The sequence below is a fragment of the Geotrypetes seraphini genome, chromosome 7 (assembly GCF_902459505.1).
Source record: "Geotrypetes seraphini chromosome 7, aGeoSer1.1, whole genome shotgun sequence".
Taxonomy (NCBI): domain Eukaryota; kingdom Metazoa; phylum Chordata; class Amphibia; order Gymnophiona; family Dermophiidae; genus Geotrypetes; species Geotrypetes seraphini.
The window spans coordinates 113728000-113748958 of record NC_047090.1 but is presented as its reverse complement, the minus strand read 5'-3'; the positions used below and the strand labels follow the sequence as shown (position 1 = coordinate 113748958).

General features: G+C 41.8%; 1 protein-coding gene across 4 annotated transcripts in view; it reads left to right on the top strand.

Annotated features, from left to right (window-relative positions):
• UBR1 (ubiquitin protein ligase E3 component n-recognin 1) overlaps positions 1-20959 on the top strand; it is a 531921-nt gene that overhangs the window by 232438 nt on the left and 278524 nt on the right. For all 4 annotated transcript variants that reach the window (XM_033952836.1, XM_033952835.1, XM_033952834.1 and 1 more), the window contains exons 17-19: positions 7364-7474; positions 12096-12161; positions 17843-17944. In XM_033952836.1, coding sequence (XP_033808727.1) covers positions 7364-7474; positions 12096-12161; positions 17843-17944 — 279 coding nt within the window. The remainder of the gene's footprint in view (positions 1-7363; positions 7475-12095; positions 12162-17842; positions 17945-20959) is intronic.

The window sequence follows — 20959 nt, the reverse complement described above, 5'->3', positions numbered from 1 at the left end:
TATCTGCGTACTCCTCAGTGGACTCTGGCTTCCCAGTGGTCTCAGGCGATGGATCATCTTTCACAGCACATATCTGTGACATCGTCTCTTCTGCAGTTGCTTCAATGATGGTTGACTCCTCCAATCTTTCCAGAGGTCTTCTTTTTTATCTTCCTCCGCATCAGAAAATCATCACGACAGATGCGTCTCCTTATGCATGGGGGGGGGGGGGGGGCAAACATAGACGATCTGCAGACTCAGGGTCTTTGGACTGCCAGGGAGCAAAAATTTCACATCAATTTCCTAGAACTCAGAGTGATGTTTTATGCTCTCAAGGCATTTCAACATCTTCTCTGTCCTCAAGTCCTCCTCCTTTGCACGGACAATCAAGTAGCAATGTACTATATAAACAAGCAAGGAGGCATGGGTTCTCTCCTGTTGTGTCAGGAGGCCCAGAAAATTTGGTCTTGGGCGACAGCTCATAATCTGTTCTTGAAGACTGTCTACATTCAAGGAGAGAAGAATTCACTAGCAGACAACCTCAGCAGAATCCTTCAACCTCATGAATGGACTCTTGACTCTGTAATTCTCCAGTCCGTATTTGCTCAATGGGGCACTCCACAGGTGGACTTATTTGCAGCCCCTCACAATCACCAATTGCCCCAATTTTGCTCCAGACTTTACTCCTCTCCGTCTGGTGGCAGATGCTTTTCTTCTGGATTGGATTAGTCAGTTTCTATATGCCTTCCCTCCACTTCCCTCTCATGTTGAGAACTCTGTTCAAGCTCAAGAGAGAAGCAGCCACCATGATTCTCATTGCTCCACGGTGGTCCAGACAACATTGGTTCTCCCTTCTACTTCAACTCAGTTCCAGTTCCAGGGAACCCATACTTCTGCCAATATTTCCTACTCTGCTTACTCAGAATCAGGAATCACTTCTACATCTCAACCTGCAGTCTCTACACCTGACAGCTTGGTTTCTCTCGGGCTGAGTTCTTCTCAATTTATCTTCTCTCAGCCTGTTCGTCAAATTATTGATGCCTCCAGGAAACCAGCCACACAGCAGTGTTACCAACAAAAGTGGACTCGATTTTCTTCCTGGTGTTTTCTTCATCATCATGATGGCAGTGGAATTGGTGTTGGATTATCTACTGTCTTTGTCTGACTCTGGTCTTAAATCTACATCCATTAGAGTCCATCTCAGTGCTATTACTGCATATCATGAACCAGTACAGGGAAAACTTCTTACTGCTCATCCTTTGGTATCCAGTTTCATGAAGGAGCTTTTCAATGTGAAACCACTTCTCAAGCCTCCACCTGTAGTCTAGGATTTTAATGTGGTCCTTTCCAGTTTGATGAAGCCGCCATTTAAACCAATGGCCACAGCTCATCTCAAGTTTCTTACCTGGAAAGTGGTCTTTCTTATTGCTCTCACCTCTGCCAGGAGGGTCAATGAGTTACAAGCACTAGTAGCAGATCCACCTTTCATAGTTTTCCATCATGATAAGGTGGTTCTGCGCACACATCCAGAGTTTCTGCCAAAAGTTGTCTCTGACTTTCATCTCAATCAGTTGATTGTCTTACCAGTTTTTTTCCCTAAGCCTCATTCTCATCCTGGAGAAGCGGCCTTGCATACTTTTGACTGTAAACGAGCTTTGGCTTACTACCTTGATCACACAAAGCCACACAGAACTTCTCCCCAACTCTTCATCTCATTTGATCCAAACAAGTTGGGGCATCCTGTTTCCAAGAGAACGATTTCCAACTGGCTTGCCGCCTGCATCTCGTTCTGCTATGCTCAGACCGGACTGGCACTGGAGAGCTGTGTCACAGCCCATAAAGTTAGAGCTTCTGTGGCTTTCCTCAGATCTACTCCTATTGAGGAAGTTTGTAAAGCTGCCACCTGGTCCTCAGTTCATACCTTCACTTATCACTACTGTCTGAAGTCTTTCTCCAGGCGGGATGGGCACTTCTGCCAATCTGTATTACAAAATTTATTTTCCTAATGGCCAACTTTCCCACCATCCCATTTTCTTAGCTTGGAGGTCACCCATCAGTGAGAATATGCTGCCTGCTTGTCCTGGGATAAAACATAGTTACTTACCGTAACAGGTGTTATTTTTTTTGGTTGTTTGTGAGAATGACTGTAAGGGTTTGGATGTGAATGATATCAGTAGAAATAGTGTGTTTGACGGTATAGATGGCAAGCAGGGAGGGGGTGACGGATGGAGGGATCTGTCCAATCTCTTGCTGGGGTAGATCTTCCTCCAGTGACTTCTGGCTGCGAGAGTGGGTGATCAGCCAGAGGGGAGGGTGAGCTAAACACGAAAGGTTTCCACACAGTTCTAGTCAGCAGAATGTGACTCCCTCTTGTTGGGATCCTGGAATGTTAATTGTCTTAATGATAAAGGTAAATGCTTAAAGTGGGATGTGGTTCTGTTACAAAAAACGCATTTGGGCCCGAGGGTGAACCACTTGTTACAATCTTCTTCTTTTACGGTTTCTGGAGTTCATGGTCCTGAGGGTAGAGGGTATAGCAATTTTTATCCGCTTTAATTGTCCCTTTATCTTAGAAGATTCTTATAAGGATGAACATGGGTGTTGTTTAGCGATAAAGGGGAAATTCAAGGGTCAGCAAATCACCATTATTAATGTCTATGCTCCTAATACCCACCAAGATGATTTTTTGGGGGGCCCCTCAGGATCCCCTGGAGTCCTTTGGTAATGGGGCCATTTTCTTTTTTTTTTTTTGGGGGGGGAAGATTTTAATGTAGTACTTAACACCAATTGGGAGGGGGAGGATATAGTCAGTCTCATAGGAGGGCATTACTCTGCTTGATTAGTGGTTTAGAATTAGTAAATGCTTGACGTTTGCAGCACCCCACTCAGAAGGATTTTACTTTTTATTTCCATGCAAAACAGACTTATACCAGGATTGATCTGTTTTGGTGTTCACAGCAATATTGGAGTAATATTAAGGAAACTCATATAGAACCTATTCAGATTTCTGATCATTTCCCTATCTGGTTAGAGGTGGAACTAGGTGGACTTCCTACTTCATTGTGCTTTTGGAATTAAATGATTATCTCTTAGGGGGACCTGAAAGTATGTACAGATCTTAGAGGTCATACAATGTTACTTAGAGGATAATAATATTGGAGAGGTGTCTGATAGTTGTCTGAAATACTTTGAAAGTTGTTTTAAGGGGCATATTATTAAATTGGGGGCTCAAAGGCATTTGGGTCTGTTAGAGCGCTTGGTGTTTTTGGAACAACAACTTAAACGTAGGCCCTCTGCAGGGTTGTGGTAACAATTGAAGCAAACTCGAGCAGAACTGACTGCTTTGCACATTGATAAGTTGGAATTTAGGCATAAACAATTGAAGCAGCATTTTTAAAAATACAGTAATAAGTCAGGGTCTATGCTAGTGAGGTATTTAAAGATCAAGGGATGTAATAATGTCCTGTATTATACGGATGCTGAGATTAGAGAGGAATTCTATTCTTTTTATAAGGCTTTGTATGCTGACTGACATTGAGGAGCGGGATTTACCATCTGGTTATCTGGACCAGGTGCTCTTACCTAAGCTGTCGCCAGAGGTCTGTGGTAAGCTTGATCTTCTGTTATCGTGTGCAGACATTGTGGCTGTCATTAAGGCCTTAAGATCTGGTAGTGCACATGGACTGGATGGCTTTACTCCTCAGTTTTATAAGATCTTATGTAGAGAGGTTAGCCCTCTTCTATTATGGGTAGGTAGTGGGTTGCTGGCAGGCAATTCATTGCCGTCCAGTATGAGGGAAGCCGGGATTTCAGTCCTGCTTAAACCTGGGAAGGAACCTGCTTCTTGCACTTCATATAAGTGATCGAGGCCAGTAGCGTGCCAGATTTTAAGAACAGATGGGATGCTCATGTCAGATCTCTAAGAGGGAATGGGACATCAGAGTGGTATTTGGTATTTGAAAAAAGTATAAAGGATCATTGGGCATTTCATCTTTGTCCTCTTTTAGATTTGAACCCACTTTCAGGTGGGCAAGGAAGGGGCAGTATTTTTATGCTGGGAAAAACAGGGTTTACTTAGGTTTCGTCAGTTTTTAGATGTGGGTGAGATGGTCCCCTTTGAGGAGTTGTGAGATTTATATTGGTTATTTCCTGGTGATGTATTTCCTTATCTACAGATTAAATATTATATTTCTAGTCAAGGGGAGGATCCTGATGCCACTGAAAAACTGCAAAATTTGTGTATGGCCTTAAACAAATTGAAGGGTCCTATTTCATTATTGTATAGATTTCTTTAGTGACAGTTTGTAAAAAATATAAATTTATGTCATCATGGGAATGGGATATGGGTATTGAGCTTACTCATGAGTGGAAGAGTGTTTCTTCAGGTTTCTAAATTTTCTCTTTGTGTGTTAATGAAAATGCTTACAAAGTTCTCACTCGCTGGGTATTACACTCCAGATTGTCTTAAGGCCATGTTTCCTAGTGCTGCCACTAATGTATGTTAGAACATAAGAACATAAGAATTGTCGCTGCTGAGTCAGACCAGTGATCCATCGTGCCCAGCAGTCTGCTCCCGTGGCAGCCCGTAGGTCAAAGACCATTGCCCTAACAGACTAGCCTTACCTGCGTACGTTCCGGTTCAGCAGGAACTTGTCTAACTTTGTCTTGAATCCCTGGAGGGTGTTTTCCTCTATAACAGCCTCCAGAAGAGCATTCCAGTTTTCTACCACTCTCTGGGTGAAGAAGAACTTCCTTACGTTTGTACGGAATCTATCCTTTTAACTTTAGAGAGTGCCCTCTCGTTCTCCCTACCTTGGAGAGGGGAACAACCTGTCTTATCTACTACGTCTATTCGCTTCATTATCTTGAATGTTTCGATCATGTCCCCTCTCACTATCCTCTTTTCAAGGGAGAAGAGGCCCAGTTTCTCTAACCTCTCACTGTACTGCAACTTCTCCAGCCCCTTAACCATTTTAGTCGCTCTTCTCTGGACCCTTTTGAGTAGTACCGTGTCCTTCTTCATGTACAGCGACCAGTGCTGGACGCAGTATTCCAGGTGGGGGCATTTCATGGCCCGGTACAGCGGCATGATAACCTTCTCCAATCTGTTTGTGATCCCCTTCTTTAATCATTCCTTGCATTCTGTTCGCCTTTTTCGCAGCCGCTGTGCATTGTGCGGATGGCTTCATCCACTTGTCGACCAGTACTCCCAAGTCTCCTCTTTCCAAGTTTCCGAGTACCACACCAGACATCCTATATTCATATATAAGATTTTTGTTACCGACATGCATCACCTTACACTTATCCACGTTAAACCTCATTTGCCATATCGTGGCCCATTTTTCGAGCGTGTTTGTCACTTTGCAGGTCTTCGCAATCCTTTTGCGTTTTCACTACTCTGAATAACTTCGTATTGTCCACAAATTTAATCACCTCGCTCGTCATACCAATTTCCAGGACATTTATAAATATGTTGAAGAGCACAGGCCCAAGCACTGAACCCTGTGGCACTCCACTCGTGACTCTTTTCCAGTCCGAGTATTGTCCATTTATCCCCACTCTCTGTTTCCTATCCATCAATCAGTTTTTAATCCACGTGAGTATTTCACCCTCTCTTCCATGGCTCACAATTTTTCGAAGTAGTCGTTCATGTGGGACCTTGTCAAACGCCTTCTGAAAATCCAGATATTCATTGTCGACGGGCTCGCCCTTGTCTATCTGCTTGTTTACTCCCTCGAAGAAGTGCAGCAAGTTCATCAAGCAAGATCTTTCCTTGCTGAAACCGTGCGGGCTGGTCCTCATCAGATTGTGTCCATCAAGGTGATCAATGATGCGGTCCTTTATGTTGGCAGTGTCTGGTTGAGAAAGGCAATTTTTATCATATAGTAGTGTTTAAGCCCATTACATTAACAGGTGCTAGAATATATGTCTGTCTGTCTTTCTTTCTGTCTCTCTCCCTGCCCCTGTCTCTTTCTTCCTTTCTTTCTGTCTCTCTCCCTCCCGCTGTCTGTCTGTCTTTCTTTCTGTCTCTCTCCCTGGCCCACTTTGTCTGTCTGTGTTTTTTTCTCTCTCCCTACCCCTGTCTCTTTCTTTCTGTCTGTCTCTCTCCCACTTTCTTTCTGTCTCTCTCTCTCTCTCTCCCTCCCGCTATCTGTCTTTCTTTCTATCTATCTCTCTTCCTTGCCCCCTTACTCATGAGTGGAAGAGTGTTTCTTCAGGTTTCTAAATTTTCTCTTTGTGTGTTAATGAAAATGCTTACAAAGTACAATGTAGCATCAATATGACCTACCTGATGAAGTTTCTTGCAAAAAAAAAGACAAAGCCAGCGGAGAGAGCATCCTCACACACCCCATCCAGTCTCTTATTCCTTACATATTGCACCTAGAAGTCACTGCGGGCACACTTGAAACATATTGCAATCAATCCTTCACTGCTCATGCATTTACACACTCACAAACATGCTGCATCTGTTTCTCCATCTAAGATAAAGCACTCAGCTAATTTACACATGTAGTTTCACAGTCAGTAACTGGCCTGATGCATCTAATTCCAGGAATATATTCTTATAAATTCAAATCATAAATTAATACAGAGTTTCTCAACCTGCGGTACGCGTACCCTAAGGAGTACACAGGCTGACCGCCGATTCCTCCCTGCCACCCACCACCGCCTGCCCGCTCCATTTAATTATCCCCCACTGCTGCTGCAACTGTCTGTCTTTCTGTCTCTCTCCCTGCCCCTGTCTCTTTCTTCCTGTCTCCCTCCCGATGTCTATCTTTCTTTCTTTCTTTCTCTCCGTCTCCCTCCCGCTGTCTGCCAATTGGGCAGGAAAATCGAATTGAAAAATCGATTCAATAGGCTGAATTGAATTGAATCGAAATTTTTTCCCCTCAATCGGGCAGCACTAGTATATATGTTTTTTTGCAACAGAGGGGGGATTGGGGGTATTTGGGAAAGTTTGGTCAATTTTTTTGGAATATATTTACTGTTTTTTGGTTTGGTGCATCTGTGCCCCCTTGGGGGCTGTTGTAAAGAATTCGTTATGCCTAACAAAATAGTTAATAAAACTTTACTGAAAACAAAAAATAAAACCTTAAACATGAACAAGAAATCTCATTTTGAGTAATTTCATATTTACACACATAAATATGGTATGTTGTGCTATATATGTTCTTGGTAGCAGGCAGTCTCAGATGTAGCGGTAAAATGTTCTAGTTACTAGTTTATGTTCCACTGTACTTTTAAGAAGGCTTGTTACAATCTATTTCAGATAATCAGGGCCAATAAATCTTCATCATATAGCTAATTTATACACCAGCCCTGATGGTGTAAGACCTTCATTATATAAGACTATACTATTTAAATGGTATGTTTTAATCATCAGGAGGAATTTCAAATAGATCTGCTGATTGAATATCCCCTGCGCTGTCTGGTGTTAGTTGCCCAGGTATCTGCGGAGATGTGGAGAAGAAATGGACTATCTCTAATAAGCCAGGTACAGAAGCTGTTATGAATATAATTGTACATTCCTATATAGCACTCCCCTGAAATTCGCGGGGGTTCCGTTCCAGGAACACCTGAAAATTTCAAAAAACTGCGAATATGGTTTTTCAGCTGATCAAAGACAGGAGAGGGCAGCTGGGGCGCTGGCGGGTGCTTAAATTGTACTTACGAAGCCTGGCACATTTTCTGACCGCCTCTTCCTGGTATTAAAGTCATCAGGAGCTGCTTTGGCACGCTATGTGGCACATCAAAGCAGCTCCTGATTGGTGTAACCATGACTTCAGTACTAGGAAGAGGCAGTCGGAAAATACCACAAATTACTGAGTCTGCGATTTGCGAACTGTGAATTTGCAGGGGTTTACTGTACATAAATTGGTTATTAAAAGTCTACATCCTTTTCCAATGTGTTCTCATTTTGTTGTCTTACATCCTGGAAGTAAAATGAATTAAAATGGTGTTTGTTCTGTTTATCCACACACCCTACACTATAATAGCCAAATGAAGAAAAATAATCCAGAAATACTTAGAAAATGGAATAGAAAAAAATCATGGACTAGCTTGGTTGGATAAGTGTCCACTGCCCTTGTTTTTGTGTATTTAGTTGCTTTGAAAAGCACACAGAAAGTGAATAGGTTCCACCTATATTTAAATTGTTCTGAATTACAGGACTGATTCAACATTTCTGGTGGCATATTTCTAAGCACAACCAATCTTGATCACCAAAGTGGTAGTAAAAGAATTCCTGGACAAAGTTTGTGACAATGCACAAAAGCACAAGAAATCTCAATTTAAATACCATTTGAAGTATGCAGAGGAACAAGCAGAAGATACTGTAACCATGTGGCATAAAATGTGCTTTGATGAAACTGAAATAGAACTTTCTAGATTGAATGTAAAATGTTGCAGTGGATGACAAACCCAACACTACATGCCACCCAAAGAACATCATCCCTACTATTGGTCAAAGCAATAGCCAATAAGGGACTTCCTAAGGCTCAGCCCTAAGGAAGTCCCTGATTGGCTCAGGTTCCCCTGGCCCCTCCCAAGGTAAGAACCTGAGCCAATCAGGGCCTTAGGCCCCGCCCTGTGCTTCGCTTGATGCGCCGGGGCGGGGCCTAAGGCCTCAGAGTTGTCATGGGAGGCATTGGAGCAGGAGGGGTTGAGCATCCCTCCTGCTCCATTAAAGGTATGGGGAGAAGGGGTGTCTGGGGAGAGTGGCAGGAGGGAGTTGGCATCCCTCCTGCAGTTTGTGTTTTTGTGGGTGGGACCGGGCCGGCCAGAGGGAGGGAGGTGGGCCGGGCCCGGCCAGACCAGGAGGGGTTTAACATGGCAGGAGAGAGTTGGCATCCCTCCTGCCTTTTGTGGGGCATCAGCACAGGGGAGGGCATCGCAACTTTTTTTTTTTTTTTACTTTTTTTTGGGGCAGGAAACCTGGGGGGAGGGTAGCGTCGGGTGGTTCCAGGAGGGAGTGGGTCACCTGGGGGGAGGGGGTGCTTTCAGCTGTTTTTTGACAGGCCTGCCTGTCTTTTCTTTTTTTTTTAATAGGGCAGATATTTTGCTTGTGTGACACACGCAAAATAACTGTGCCATGGAAAAAAATGGATAAAGACAGGCAGGCCTGTCAAAAAACCTGCAGACCTGTCCGTAACGCAGCAGTCTGGTTTGCCAATAGTAAAACCCGATTCAAAATAGCCAAGTAATTTTAGTGAATCAATCACTTGGCTGTTTTGCATGGGGTTTTACTCATTTGCATGGGAGGATCGCGATCGGATTGCTGCAGGCATTAGTGAATGGGGTTGGAGGGAAATCTAGTCGTAAAGGGCTCGCAAACCGATCTGAGCCTAAGGAAGTCCCTAATTGGCTCAGGCCCCTCAGACCCCTCCCAAGGGAGGAGGAACCTGAAGCGCTTCAGCCAATCAAGGTCTTAGACCCCTCCCTGTGCATCAGATGATACGCTGGGGCATGGCCTAAGGCCGCTATTGCGCAGCTGCCCGCGAGGGTGCAGGAGCAGGAGGACTTCGCGCTTACTCCTGCTCCCGAAGATGGAAGCTTAGGAGCAGGAGGGACTGGGCACCCCTCCTGCTCCCAACAATTTAAAAAGTACGCGGTGCGGGTGGGCCGGGCCTGACCTGGGGTGGGCTGGTTGTGGGTAAGGCGGTGGGGCCGGTCGGGGTTAATTCAGGGGAGGTGTCGGGCTACTGCAGACTCTCCTGCCTGCTCGCTCCGACTCTCCTGCTCTCTGCTGCCGTTGCCCCGCAGTGCAGGCCCACTTTAAAACTATGGGCTTGCATTGCAGGGAACGGCAGCAGAGAGCAGGAGAGTCCAGCGAGCAGGCAAGAGAAATCAGAGCAGGGCAGGCAGGAGAGATTGGGGCCTGGGGGTGTGTTGGGGGGTTGTCGGGCAGGGCCGGTGTAGGCTCTTCTGCCTGCCCTGATCTCTCTTGCCTGCTTGCTGGACTCTCCTGCTTTCTGCCGCTGTTCCCCACAGTGCAGGCCCGCTTTAAAACCACGGGCTTGCATTTCAGGGAACGGCGGCAGAGAGCAGGAGAGTCCGGGAGCAGGCAAGAGAGATCTGGGCTGAACCCTAACATCAGTGACAGAAGGCTGCTTCTCCTGTCACTAATGGCAGGGTGTGCGCATGAGCGGGGATCGCTCTCTACTGATCCTGGCCGTGGGTAGGGGGCGTGTTAACGATCGTCCCCATTTAATAATAATAATAACAGTTTATATACCGCAGGATCGTGAAGTTCTATGTGGTTTACAATGATTAAAAGATGCTACAGATTGAGTGAATTTAACAATGTTCTGCCAGTTTACAATGATTAAAAGATGCTACAGATTGAGTGGGTTTAACAAAGTTAAAAGCTAGTGATTAACAGCTCTAGGGATCAGTTATTGTGGAATGAGATTGTGCAGGTCAGTTGCCTAAGTACTTCAGGAACAGATATGTTTTTAGGGGTTCCTAAATTCCCCATAAGCTTGTTAATATAAAAAGATACGCAGGCGTGTATAGAGAAAGGGAGTCTCACACCTCTAAACCATACTCTTGTAAAACATCAAAGGAAAGCATTTGTGTCTCCTCTCAAAGTGTTCCAAGGAATGTAAGCCTTCTGTGATCCAATGGTGGCTAACTATTTTCTCCCTGGGGAAAAAGCTGGCAATGAAGCTATAGTTATTTGTGTGAAATATAACCATTCCGGGAACATTTGTTTATGAATTGTATAGGAAAATAATATAAGGAAAGAGTAGAAATAACTCTACATAACAACAAAAAGTCTACTCTCTTCTGGAATCTGAGAGGTAATGGAAGACCAAAGCAAGAGAAACAAGCCAAGTGGAGAAAAAGACCTCAGTTAAAACCCCAAAGGACTAGGGAACACTACAATCCAAGTACATAAATCATCAATACAAGCACAATAAGTGATCACATAAGTTATAGGTCATACCAGACAGTAAGTATGGACTGTAAAGAAGGGTTAGGGAGTTTCATAGCCACCTGTATCTGCTCCATTGGAGCCCAAGGCAATTTGAAATCTGTAGAATAAACCTCTGTTCGCTATATATCAATGGACGATCCTCATAAGTTAACCACATTACTATTTCCTGTAGTAGCGCTGCCTTATAGTACAGGTAAAAATTTGGTATCCCTATCCCCTCATCTAATTTGGTTTGATACAAGAACGTACGGCAAACATTTTGCGTGACAATTGACGGAAGAAATCACTTGGTATGGCAATGGGAAGCACTAAAAAAAATACAGTAATTTGGATAAAATCATCATTTTTATAGCTGAGATCCGGTCTATCCAACTGAGATTCAAACCCTCCCATCTTTCTATTTCAGCAAACAGTTTGTGTAAATGTTCTGGATAATTGACTTAAAAAATTATGTATGGTCTGCAGTTAAATTAATGCCCCGATATTTGATAAAATGGGGTACCCATGTGAAGTCAAAGCTAGCTTGTAGCCACTGCACCTGCATAACATCTAAGGTCACATTCAATATTTCAGATTTTGCCATATTCACCTTAAATCCTGACCGTCTGCCAAACTCCCCTAATTCTCTGAGGACATGAGATAAAGATGTCTTCAGGTTCTGCAGCAAGAGCAGAATATCATCTGCATCGAGCAGTATTTTATATTGTTGAGCCCCTAATCGAATCCCCTGGATATCTGCTTGTTGCCGAATACGACTCGCCAGGGGACACCCCTTGTCAACAACATTTATGTTGTTTCTGGGAGATCATGTTGGGCTTTGTGTCAGCAATGAAACTCATTATTGTTATGGAAAACTATGGGCTTCTTTTACGAAGCCGTGTTAGCGGTTTAACGCGCACTAATTTGCCGGCCGTGCTAGCCACTACCATCTCCTCTTGAGCAGGCAGTAGTTTTTTGGCTAGCGCAGGGGTTAGCGCGCGCTAAAAATGTGCGTGCGATAAAGCCACTAACACGGCTTCGTAAAAGGAGCCCTATGTTTCCTTTCTGCTAAAAAAAAATCTGGCAGCTCTGCAAAACTGTTTGTAAAAATACTTGGTAAGGTATATGTTTCCATGATTAATCTGTTACCTGTACAAAAATTAATAAATGCTTTCAATTGTTCTTTTATTTCCTCCAGGTCTTTTATTACCAAGATGTAAAATGCAGGGAGGAGATGTTTGATAAAGATATCCTAATGCTGCAGGTAGTCTTTCTCAATTTGTTAATATGTTTAATGTTACAAAAAGATGAATTATCCTTTTAATCAGATAAGAAGTTTATTTAAATTATTTCTTTATTTTCAGAATTTCAAACTTTGGATTACGAGCATAATCCGTTCCAGGAGCATGCTCGTAATCCAAAATGCTCATTTATCAAAGCGAGTTTCCCCATAGGAAATAATGGAAACTCGCTTTGATAGGCCCGTTTCGATCCTGCGTCAGGGAACCAAAAATCTGAATTCAAAATGTTACTCCCAGGGTGACAGATGTCTTTAGCTTTAATGTTGATCCAAGAGTCTCCAAAATAGGAAGGTGTTTCAACTAATATAGTAATTCATTTAGTACAGTGATAAACATTCAACGCTCTATGGAGCTTCTCCGTTTCACTGTATAGAAACAGCTTCTTCAGGAGCAAAACCACATTTCACATTTAAATACCAAGACTTTCTATTTACAAAGTCGGGCCAAAATTCTCATAATTCGAAAAAGAAAATGCTGACAAGGAGGAATTTACCATCCCCACAGGGGAACAGCACAAAGCTGTGGTTCTGAGACTTTATTTCCAATATAAAGATTTAATTTTGGGGATCAAAATGTTATGTTATTTCTTAACCTCTGCAGAGTCACACAGCTCAGGTAATGGCCATTATCCTAGGACAAGCAAGCAGCATACTCACATGTGGATGACATCATCCACGGAGCCCGATACCAACAGTGGTAAAAGTGTATTGCCACTTTAAGTTTTTAGAAACTTCACGACTGCCTGCACTGCACATGCATGAGTGCCTTCCTGCCCAACACTGGCTTGCAGTACCTCAGTTCTTCATTTTTCATGTTGGAAAGGAGTGCTTTTTTCTGGACTCTGTCCAATGCACGTTGCCTTCTTGTCAACATATTTCTTTTTGACACTTTTCTTATTTACTTTATTATCTTCTTCAGTCTTTTAAAAATATATATATCTACATAAACCCCCTTTTTTGTTTCTTTTTTATGCTTTGGAGTTTTTTCCCCTCTTCTTTTATCACCATTGAGTTTAACCTTGCCGCCAATATTTTTCCATCCATGTTGAAACAATTGAGCGGTTTTAAAAAGTGCTGTCTGTGTCTGTGCCCTATCTCAATCACTGAACCGCAAAGTTGGTGTTTGTGGTGTTTGGGCCCTGAGCACCGGGAAAACACCTGTACTCTTTGTTCCACCTTACAAAAATGTTCATTGAAGGCTCGTTGCTTCCAGCAGGAGAAGCTGTTTGACTCGTCAGTAGACTCTGTGGATAAATCCGAGCCTTCAGTTCCAGCGACACCAACATTGGACATCATTCTTGCATCGGTGAAGCCTGCTAAGAAGCCATCCTCTTCCCAGGGAACGTCAGAGACCTCTACAGCATTGAGTTCCTCGATGCAGGCCAAACGATGCCAACACTCTCCTTCAGTGCAGGCTGTCTCTCCGTCAGGGCATGCATCCTCATCAAGGTCACTCACCCCTTGACACCCTGCCACACTGATGGTACCGGCTGTTGTGCCAAGGTTATCGGTGCAGATCTTCAGGGAACAACTCATTGAGTTTTTCCAAAGGGAGCTCAGTTACATGTTCAAATTGCACTAGACACCGGTGTTTACATCAACTCCCTCGGTACCGGTCCAGCCTAAGCATAGCACTCCAAGGCCCCACGGTACCAATTCCAGGTCTACACTGAGACTCCAATCTACTTCCTATTGGTGTTCTTCCATTGGATATCGATGCTCTCCATCGATCCTCTTCCTTGAAGCATCGATGCTCTACATCGAAGCATCGTCGTTCTCAATCACGTCGATCCTATACTTCTAGGTATAAAAGATCATTATGTTGTTCCTTATCTTTAAGTTTCAAGTTTGTTAAAATTTGATAAAATGGTAATCAAAAATCTAAGCGTTTAACAATAAAAATTTTAAATGGGGAACAATTAACATACTTATTAATGACAAGACGTAACTTACATGAAAACAAAAGGATAGTAGGGAGAAATACAATTTTAAAAAGAAAAGAGTACAATTAAGTTTAAAAACAAGAGGGCAATGGGAGAAATCATACCGGTATTGAGTGTGATTACTACAGAAATCGGTAGGGTGGACCCAGAGATCCTTTAGCATTCATATGCATCTTTAAAGAGAAAACATTTAAGGTTTCCCTTAAATTTATCTAAATTTTTCTCAGACTCATGAAGTTGACGCTGATCTCTCTTGTTACCATACTGACTCTGAATCTGAGCCTACTTTATCTGCTTCTGAATCATATGGTATTCCTTCAGATCTGTCTCCTTCTAGAAGAAGGCCTCCTCCTGAAGGACTTTCATTTACTAAGGCTCTCCCTGTCAAATTAGAGGTTGACACTGAGCCCAGAGCCTTGATACCTTAGATTTTGATGAGTCTCCTAAGGAACTTCTTAAGTTGCCTTTACATGGTCTCCTCAAAGAGGCACTCTTTAAAATTTGGGAGACTCCTCTTTCCGTCTCTATAACTGCATGAAAGATTGATTTACTTTACACAACAATAGTCTTTGACAAGCCACAACTACAACATCAATCATTGCTTGTGGAATCGACCCTTAAAAAAATCCTCCAGCCCTAGGGTTTATTCTTCTGCCCCACCAAGATGTGAGGGTCGTACTATGGATAAATTTGGTCACCATCTTTACCAAAACTCTGTGTTAGCTAACAAAGTTCTTAATTACAACTTCTATATGTCTTTTTACCTTAAACATCTTGCAAAGAAGTTGGCTGATTTTGAGCAACATATTCCCTCAGACCGTCTTGCAGATTTTCAACAAACTATGCACAGTCCCCTTCAAATAAGAAAATATATGGCAAGAACGGCATTTGAATTAACATCTAGATCATCTGCTATGAGGTGTCTTGCTTGGCTGCGATTTTCTGACATGGATATTAATCTTCAACATTGCTTAGCCAACATCCCATGTCTTGGTGAAGAACTCTTCAGCGACAGGATAGAGGCATCTACTCAAAAGCTTACTCAACATAAGCAGAATTGGAATTCTTTAAATAGATCTAAAGAGTCAACAATCTAAACCTTCTCCAAAATCTACTTCTTATTCCTATAAGAGAAAGTATCTGACCACATCCTCTTCTTCGAAGCCTTTGCCACAGAAGAGACAAAAACAACAGAGACCTCAAAAGTCCCAGTGTTCGGTTCCTCAGAAGCCATCTTAGTCTATTTGATGTGCTTCTAGAAAACATGGCCAACATTTCTCCTCAGCCTCTTCCCCAACCCATCGAAGGTCGACTTAATTGTTTCATCGACGCTGGACACTCTTCACTATGGACTCTTGGGTCCTTAAAGTCATCAAGGAGGGTTACTCTCTCCATTTTGTAACCATTCCCTTGAACCACTCTCCAAGAGAGTCCTTTTTCACATCTCAACAGACGTCCCTTTTTCAGGAAATCAAAGCTGTACTTCAACTAAATGCCATAGTAGTAGTTCCCTCTTTTCAGAAAAATCAGGGGTTCTACGCCAGGTATTTCCTAATTCCAAAGAAGATGAGAGGTCTTCATCCAATTCTCGACCTCTGAGACTTAAACAAATATCTTATCAGAGAGAAGTTTCGCTTGCTATCTTTAGGGACAGTATACCCTCTTCTAGAACAAAATGATTGGCTGTGCTCTCTAGACCTCAAAGAGGCCTACACTCATATATCCATACATCTCAATCGCAGAAAGTTTCTCCATTTTCGCATAGCTCATCAACACTTTCAGTACAAAGTTGTGCCATTTGGCTAGCTTCTTATCCAAGAGTATTTACCAAGTGCCTAGTGGTCATTGCACTAGTGGTCATTGCAGCAACCCTACGTATTCACGAGTTTCAAGTGTTTCCATATCTGGACGATTGGCTGATAAAAACTGCATCTCCTCAAGCAGTCCACTCCGCAAAACAGTTGACAATAACTTTTCTTCAGCTTCTAGGGTTCAAAGTCAGCTTCCCAAATTCATAGCTTCAATCTTCTCAATTACTGCAATTCATAGCCCTATTCGACATTGTTCATCTACAGGCATTTCTACCTCAACAAAGACAAGACACTTTGCTTCATCTTTGCAATCAAAACTCCACTCTACAAACCATCTCAGCAAGGACAGATGATGTGACTATTAGTTCACGTGACATCTACAGTTCATGTCAATTCTGACGTCGGAGAGAAAGTCCGTGCCTCCAATGTCAGAATTGACGTCAGGGGTAAGGCTTCTGGGCCGGCATTGTGCAATCGCTGCACCTGCTTGGCCTTTCCCTTCCTCTATTTGCGGCAGCGGGCGACGAATAGCAGCAGCAGTGGCAGCCGGCCAGCGAGAAACACTGATCTAACTAAAGTAATAGGGGGGGGGGGGGTTGGGGTATTTACTCCATAGGAGCAGATCTGTGGTAAAATCCGATGACAGTAGCCTATGTTGATAATTTCCCCCTAAATAGCCAAAAACTAGTATTAAAAATAAAGAACTTATTAAACAACTAAAGAAAATTCTTAATAAACCCTCAAAATATTTTAAAAAATGTTTTTACAGACTAGTTTCTAATCAAACCCCAAAGGTTTGCGTAACACTCCCCCCCCAAAAAAAAAAACCATAGTTTTATAGTGCGGTAGAATAACAATCATTTGTTACTCTTCATTGGAAAAATGTATTCCATAGTGGAGGAATATAAAATTTAGTTGTGTTTTTTGGGGGAGGGGTGCAGTTACAGCTTCTATTTTTTAATAGATTTTTTTTTTTTTGAAGATCATTTTTATTAAGGAGTCAACAAGGGAAACAAGCGAAGTGCATGGGTAAGATAAAATAGCATCCATCGAGAATAATACAATGTGCACTAACAAAAACACTGAGCGTTGCAATAAAACACAGGGATATCCAAGAGCAAGAGCAATCCGTCTCCCGCATCAGCTCCAGAAATTTTTAATATAACATGCCCACCCAAAGCTTCCCCTTCTCAAAGGACTGCACGCACACCACACTTTTCAATAGATTTTATACCTATATTTTAACTTTGCAGACTGCTTTGGTATCTATATTTGAAAAGCAATATATTAAATAGAGATCAACTGAGTTTTGATTTCAGATTGGGCACCAAAACTCATCCAAAATCTGTGCTACTACACTGATTTCTCCCCCCCTTCCTCCTCCCCCCCCCCCCCCGCTGTCCACTGCCCTGCCTTATGCTGCCAAGACTTCCTGTAGACATGGTAGCTAATTTAAAGTAGTAACAGATAGCAACAGGCAGAACAGCGAGCAGGAAAGAGTAGAGTTCTTTCATGCCTCGGAAGAGGCTATTAGATCACAAACAGTTTTTCCTGGATCTTATTTACATTCTAGGTATACCGATAACTTTTAATTTTCATTTAGGTAGAATGTCTAAAGTTGATGATTTCAAGTCCGATATTAAAAAATATGTTTTCATTGTGCAATTACTGAATCAAATGGTTTTCTACTATGGCATTGTGGTTATTGTTAGGGGTGACAACTGGTAGACAAATTTAGACCTCCTCTTCCATGAATGAAGACTCATGGCGACAGAATCCCAGCACTGGGTTTAATTAAACCGGAAGAGAAAGAAAAAACTACCAAACCAAAAAACTGAATTGGAAACCATTCATTTCTAAATTATGACTAATATTCTGGAATCTCTGACAGATTGGTGCTTCCCAGATGGATCCAAACAACTTCCTGTTGCTGCTGCTCCAAAGATTTGAACTTTATGACATCTTTAAGAGGATAATACCTACCAAAAACATGGTGAGTTTTATAGCTTTTGTTAGTTTGATATTCATGTGGTATACTAGGAACTTATAAATGTATAGTAGTAAAATTCTCCAAAGTAGCATGTTCACCCTACTTGATCCTGCTAAGTCTTCTCTATCTTGAACATTTATCTCCCTAGCCCTAGCTGCAACAAAAACATTAACCCAAACGCTGCACACCATTTCTATCATTATTAATCTCATCCTTAGCAACAGATGGATCTTGATCTTTCTGCTAAGCAGCTTTTTCTGTAAACACTGGAAGTCACTCCCATACCTGTTTTCTCTTTTGCATCCAGCCAGGCTCAATCATTTCACCTTCACAAGTTAAAGAACGTGTAGCAGAACACAGGGCCTCCTCGCCTTATGACTCACATGATTGAAGGCCGTTACTCTGAGGCCTAAGCAGCTGACGATGTGTATGCTGTGGGAACTGGAAACCGTGAGACAGGGTTTCTTTCCTGTGTGGCCCACAAGGACAAACAGAGTACTTCTTCCTGTGTGACCTGCACGTTCTTATAATGACAGCATCTATTTCATTACCTTGCAGTGAAAAATTCAGGTACCATGGATTGATGGCCACTGATCTTCTTCTGTCTCACTAAAATCTCACAGTGGGGTTCTTCCTATCAGTCATTAACACACAATTTTCCTATAAGCATATAATATGGATTTAAAAAGCACACTACACTAGTTCTTGTTCACCTCACCAGTTTACGTTTATTCTTAACTTGATATACTGCTCTACTACTGAAGCAACCAGAGTGGTTTAAAATAAATAAATACAGTTTAAAACAAAAAGAACTTCATAAATTGATAGTCCAGCACATAGAATCACACCACAATCCATGCAACCAATACAATAAAACAGTATAAAAGCATTATAAATATAATTAATTCAATCAACATCCACACCAATGTATTTTCCATACTAACTCCCGGGAAGTGAAACAGCAAAAGCCTTTTGAAAAAAGTAATCTTTAAATGCTCTTTTAAAATGTAGCACTGATTGCTTCTTACCCAGCTCTCTAAGTAGCACATTCCATAATGTTGGTGCCAGATAATAATGCCACCTTCTGCATCACCTCGAAACACAAGTGCTTAAACTTGGAGCAAAAGACTTCAGCCCAACGTCAGATTTCGACCCAGCGTGTAGCATGCCACCAGGTAACATCCCTTCCCCAGAAAGCTTAGAGCCTAAATAGATACATGAGAGAAATATAAAGACTGACGAGATAATCACTTAAAGCATAAGTTTTAGTCATAGTCCTAAGACCATTATAAAAACACAAAAAAAGCTTTGAAATTAAACTGCTAGATTCAATCCTTGCTGCCTTTTATCCCTGCTTCCCATAGATCCAATGTGATCTGTTTTCCTTTCAAATTATCATTGTCCAGCACCCTTTATATGTGGCGCAGTGGTTAAAGCTACAGCCTCAACACCCTGAGGTTGTGGATTCAAACTCATGCGGCTGGCTCCTTGTGACCCTGGGCAAATCACTTAATTCTCCCCTTGCTTCAGATACATTAGATAGAATGTGAGCCTGCTGGGACAGATAGGGAAAAATGCTTGAGTACCTGAATAAATTAATGTAAACCGTTCTGAGCTTCCTTAGGAGAACGATATAGAAAATTGAATGAATAAATATGACTAAAAAGAACTTCTGAATCAGAATTAATCGCCACCAGGAGTCATTAATTTTACTATAACACCTATGGAGCAGCACTTCTTCTAATTAATATATTTACCCTCTATATTAGTGTGTGGTTCTGAGTATCTGCTATAGAGACTAGTTTTTTTCAGTGTTAAAAGTTTAACTCCCGCCTAAAACCTAGGTGAGTTACAAAAAAAATACATAAAATCTTATCACATACATCTCACATCAACAAAAGCATCATCCCATTTCAAAATTCCAACTCATATTGTTTAACACAAAAATGCCTGCACAAATAGATGAGTTTTGAGTACGGTAGTTTGGTAAACGCAAGGTACCTGGCAATCTATTCCACAATCTTGTGGCAGCCACTGAGAATGCCCTGTTGTAACATATTGCACAGTATCAATTACCAATCACCTAGCTGTCTCAGATTATAAATTTCTACAAGGTATATAAACAGTTAATGCTTGTTTCAAATACCATAGTACTATCACAATACTTTATACTGAACTTTCCAACCAATTGGCAGCCAGCATAGCCATTTCAAGACTGGAGTCATGGAAACTTACCAATTTACTCCTGTCAGTACACTTGCTACTGCATTTTGAATTACTTATAATTTACATCTTGCTATTCCTAAGTATAATGCATTGCAGTAATCGATCGTACAAAGTATCAAACTGTATAAAACAATCCAAAAATCACTCATTGCTATTAAAGGTTTTAATCTCCTCAATAAATACAATTTGTAATGTAATTTGAAAAAAGCTGACTGCACAACTTGTGCCACTTGATCTGTCATAATCAATTGATAATCCAGTGATATTCCTAGTAGACACAATTACTTTTTCACATGAACTGCATGATCTCCCAGTTGCAAAGCAGTAGGCCAGTGCATCGCATCACACCATTGCTTCCTAGTATCAACACTTCTGTTTTTGCTACATTCACTATCTTCATCCATTATTTAATTGCATCCATGCAATCATTCAACTGCTCAACAAATCTCAACCCCAAGGTAAAACAGGAAAAAAAATTGCACATTATCAGCATAAGGTCGATAATGAACATTCAACTGCTCAAAAATCCTCCCTACAGGAGCCTTGTACATTAAAAATGGAGAACCGAAAGGGCTAAACCTTGAGGGCACCCCCTCGCAAAATACCCACATTCATAGATATTTCACCTCCTGATTTACATGTAGCTACTTATGAACACACTTAAGATGTTTGTTAAAAATTTAAATAGTTACAAAATAAGATTCTATTACACTCATTAAATAAGTTTTTAAAGCCTTACAAAATATTAAGTACATTTGAATTCCACACTATCACTCCCTCATATAAAAAAGA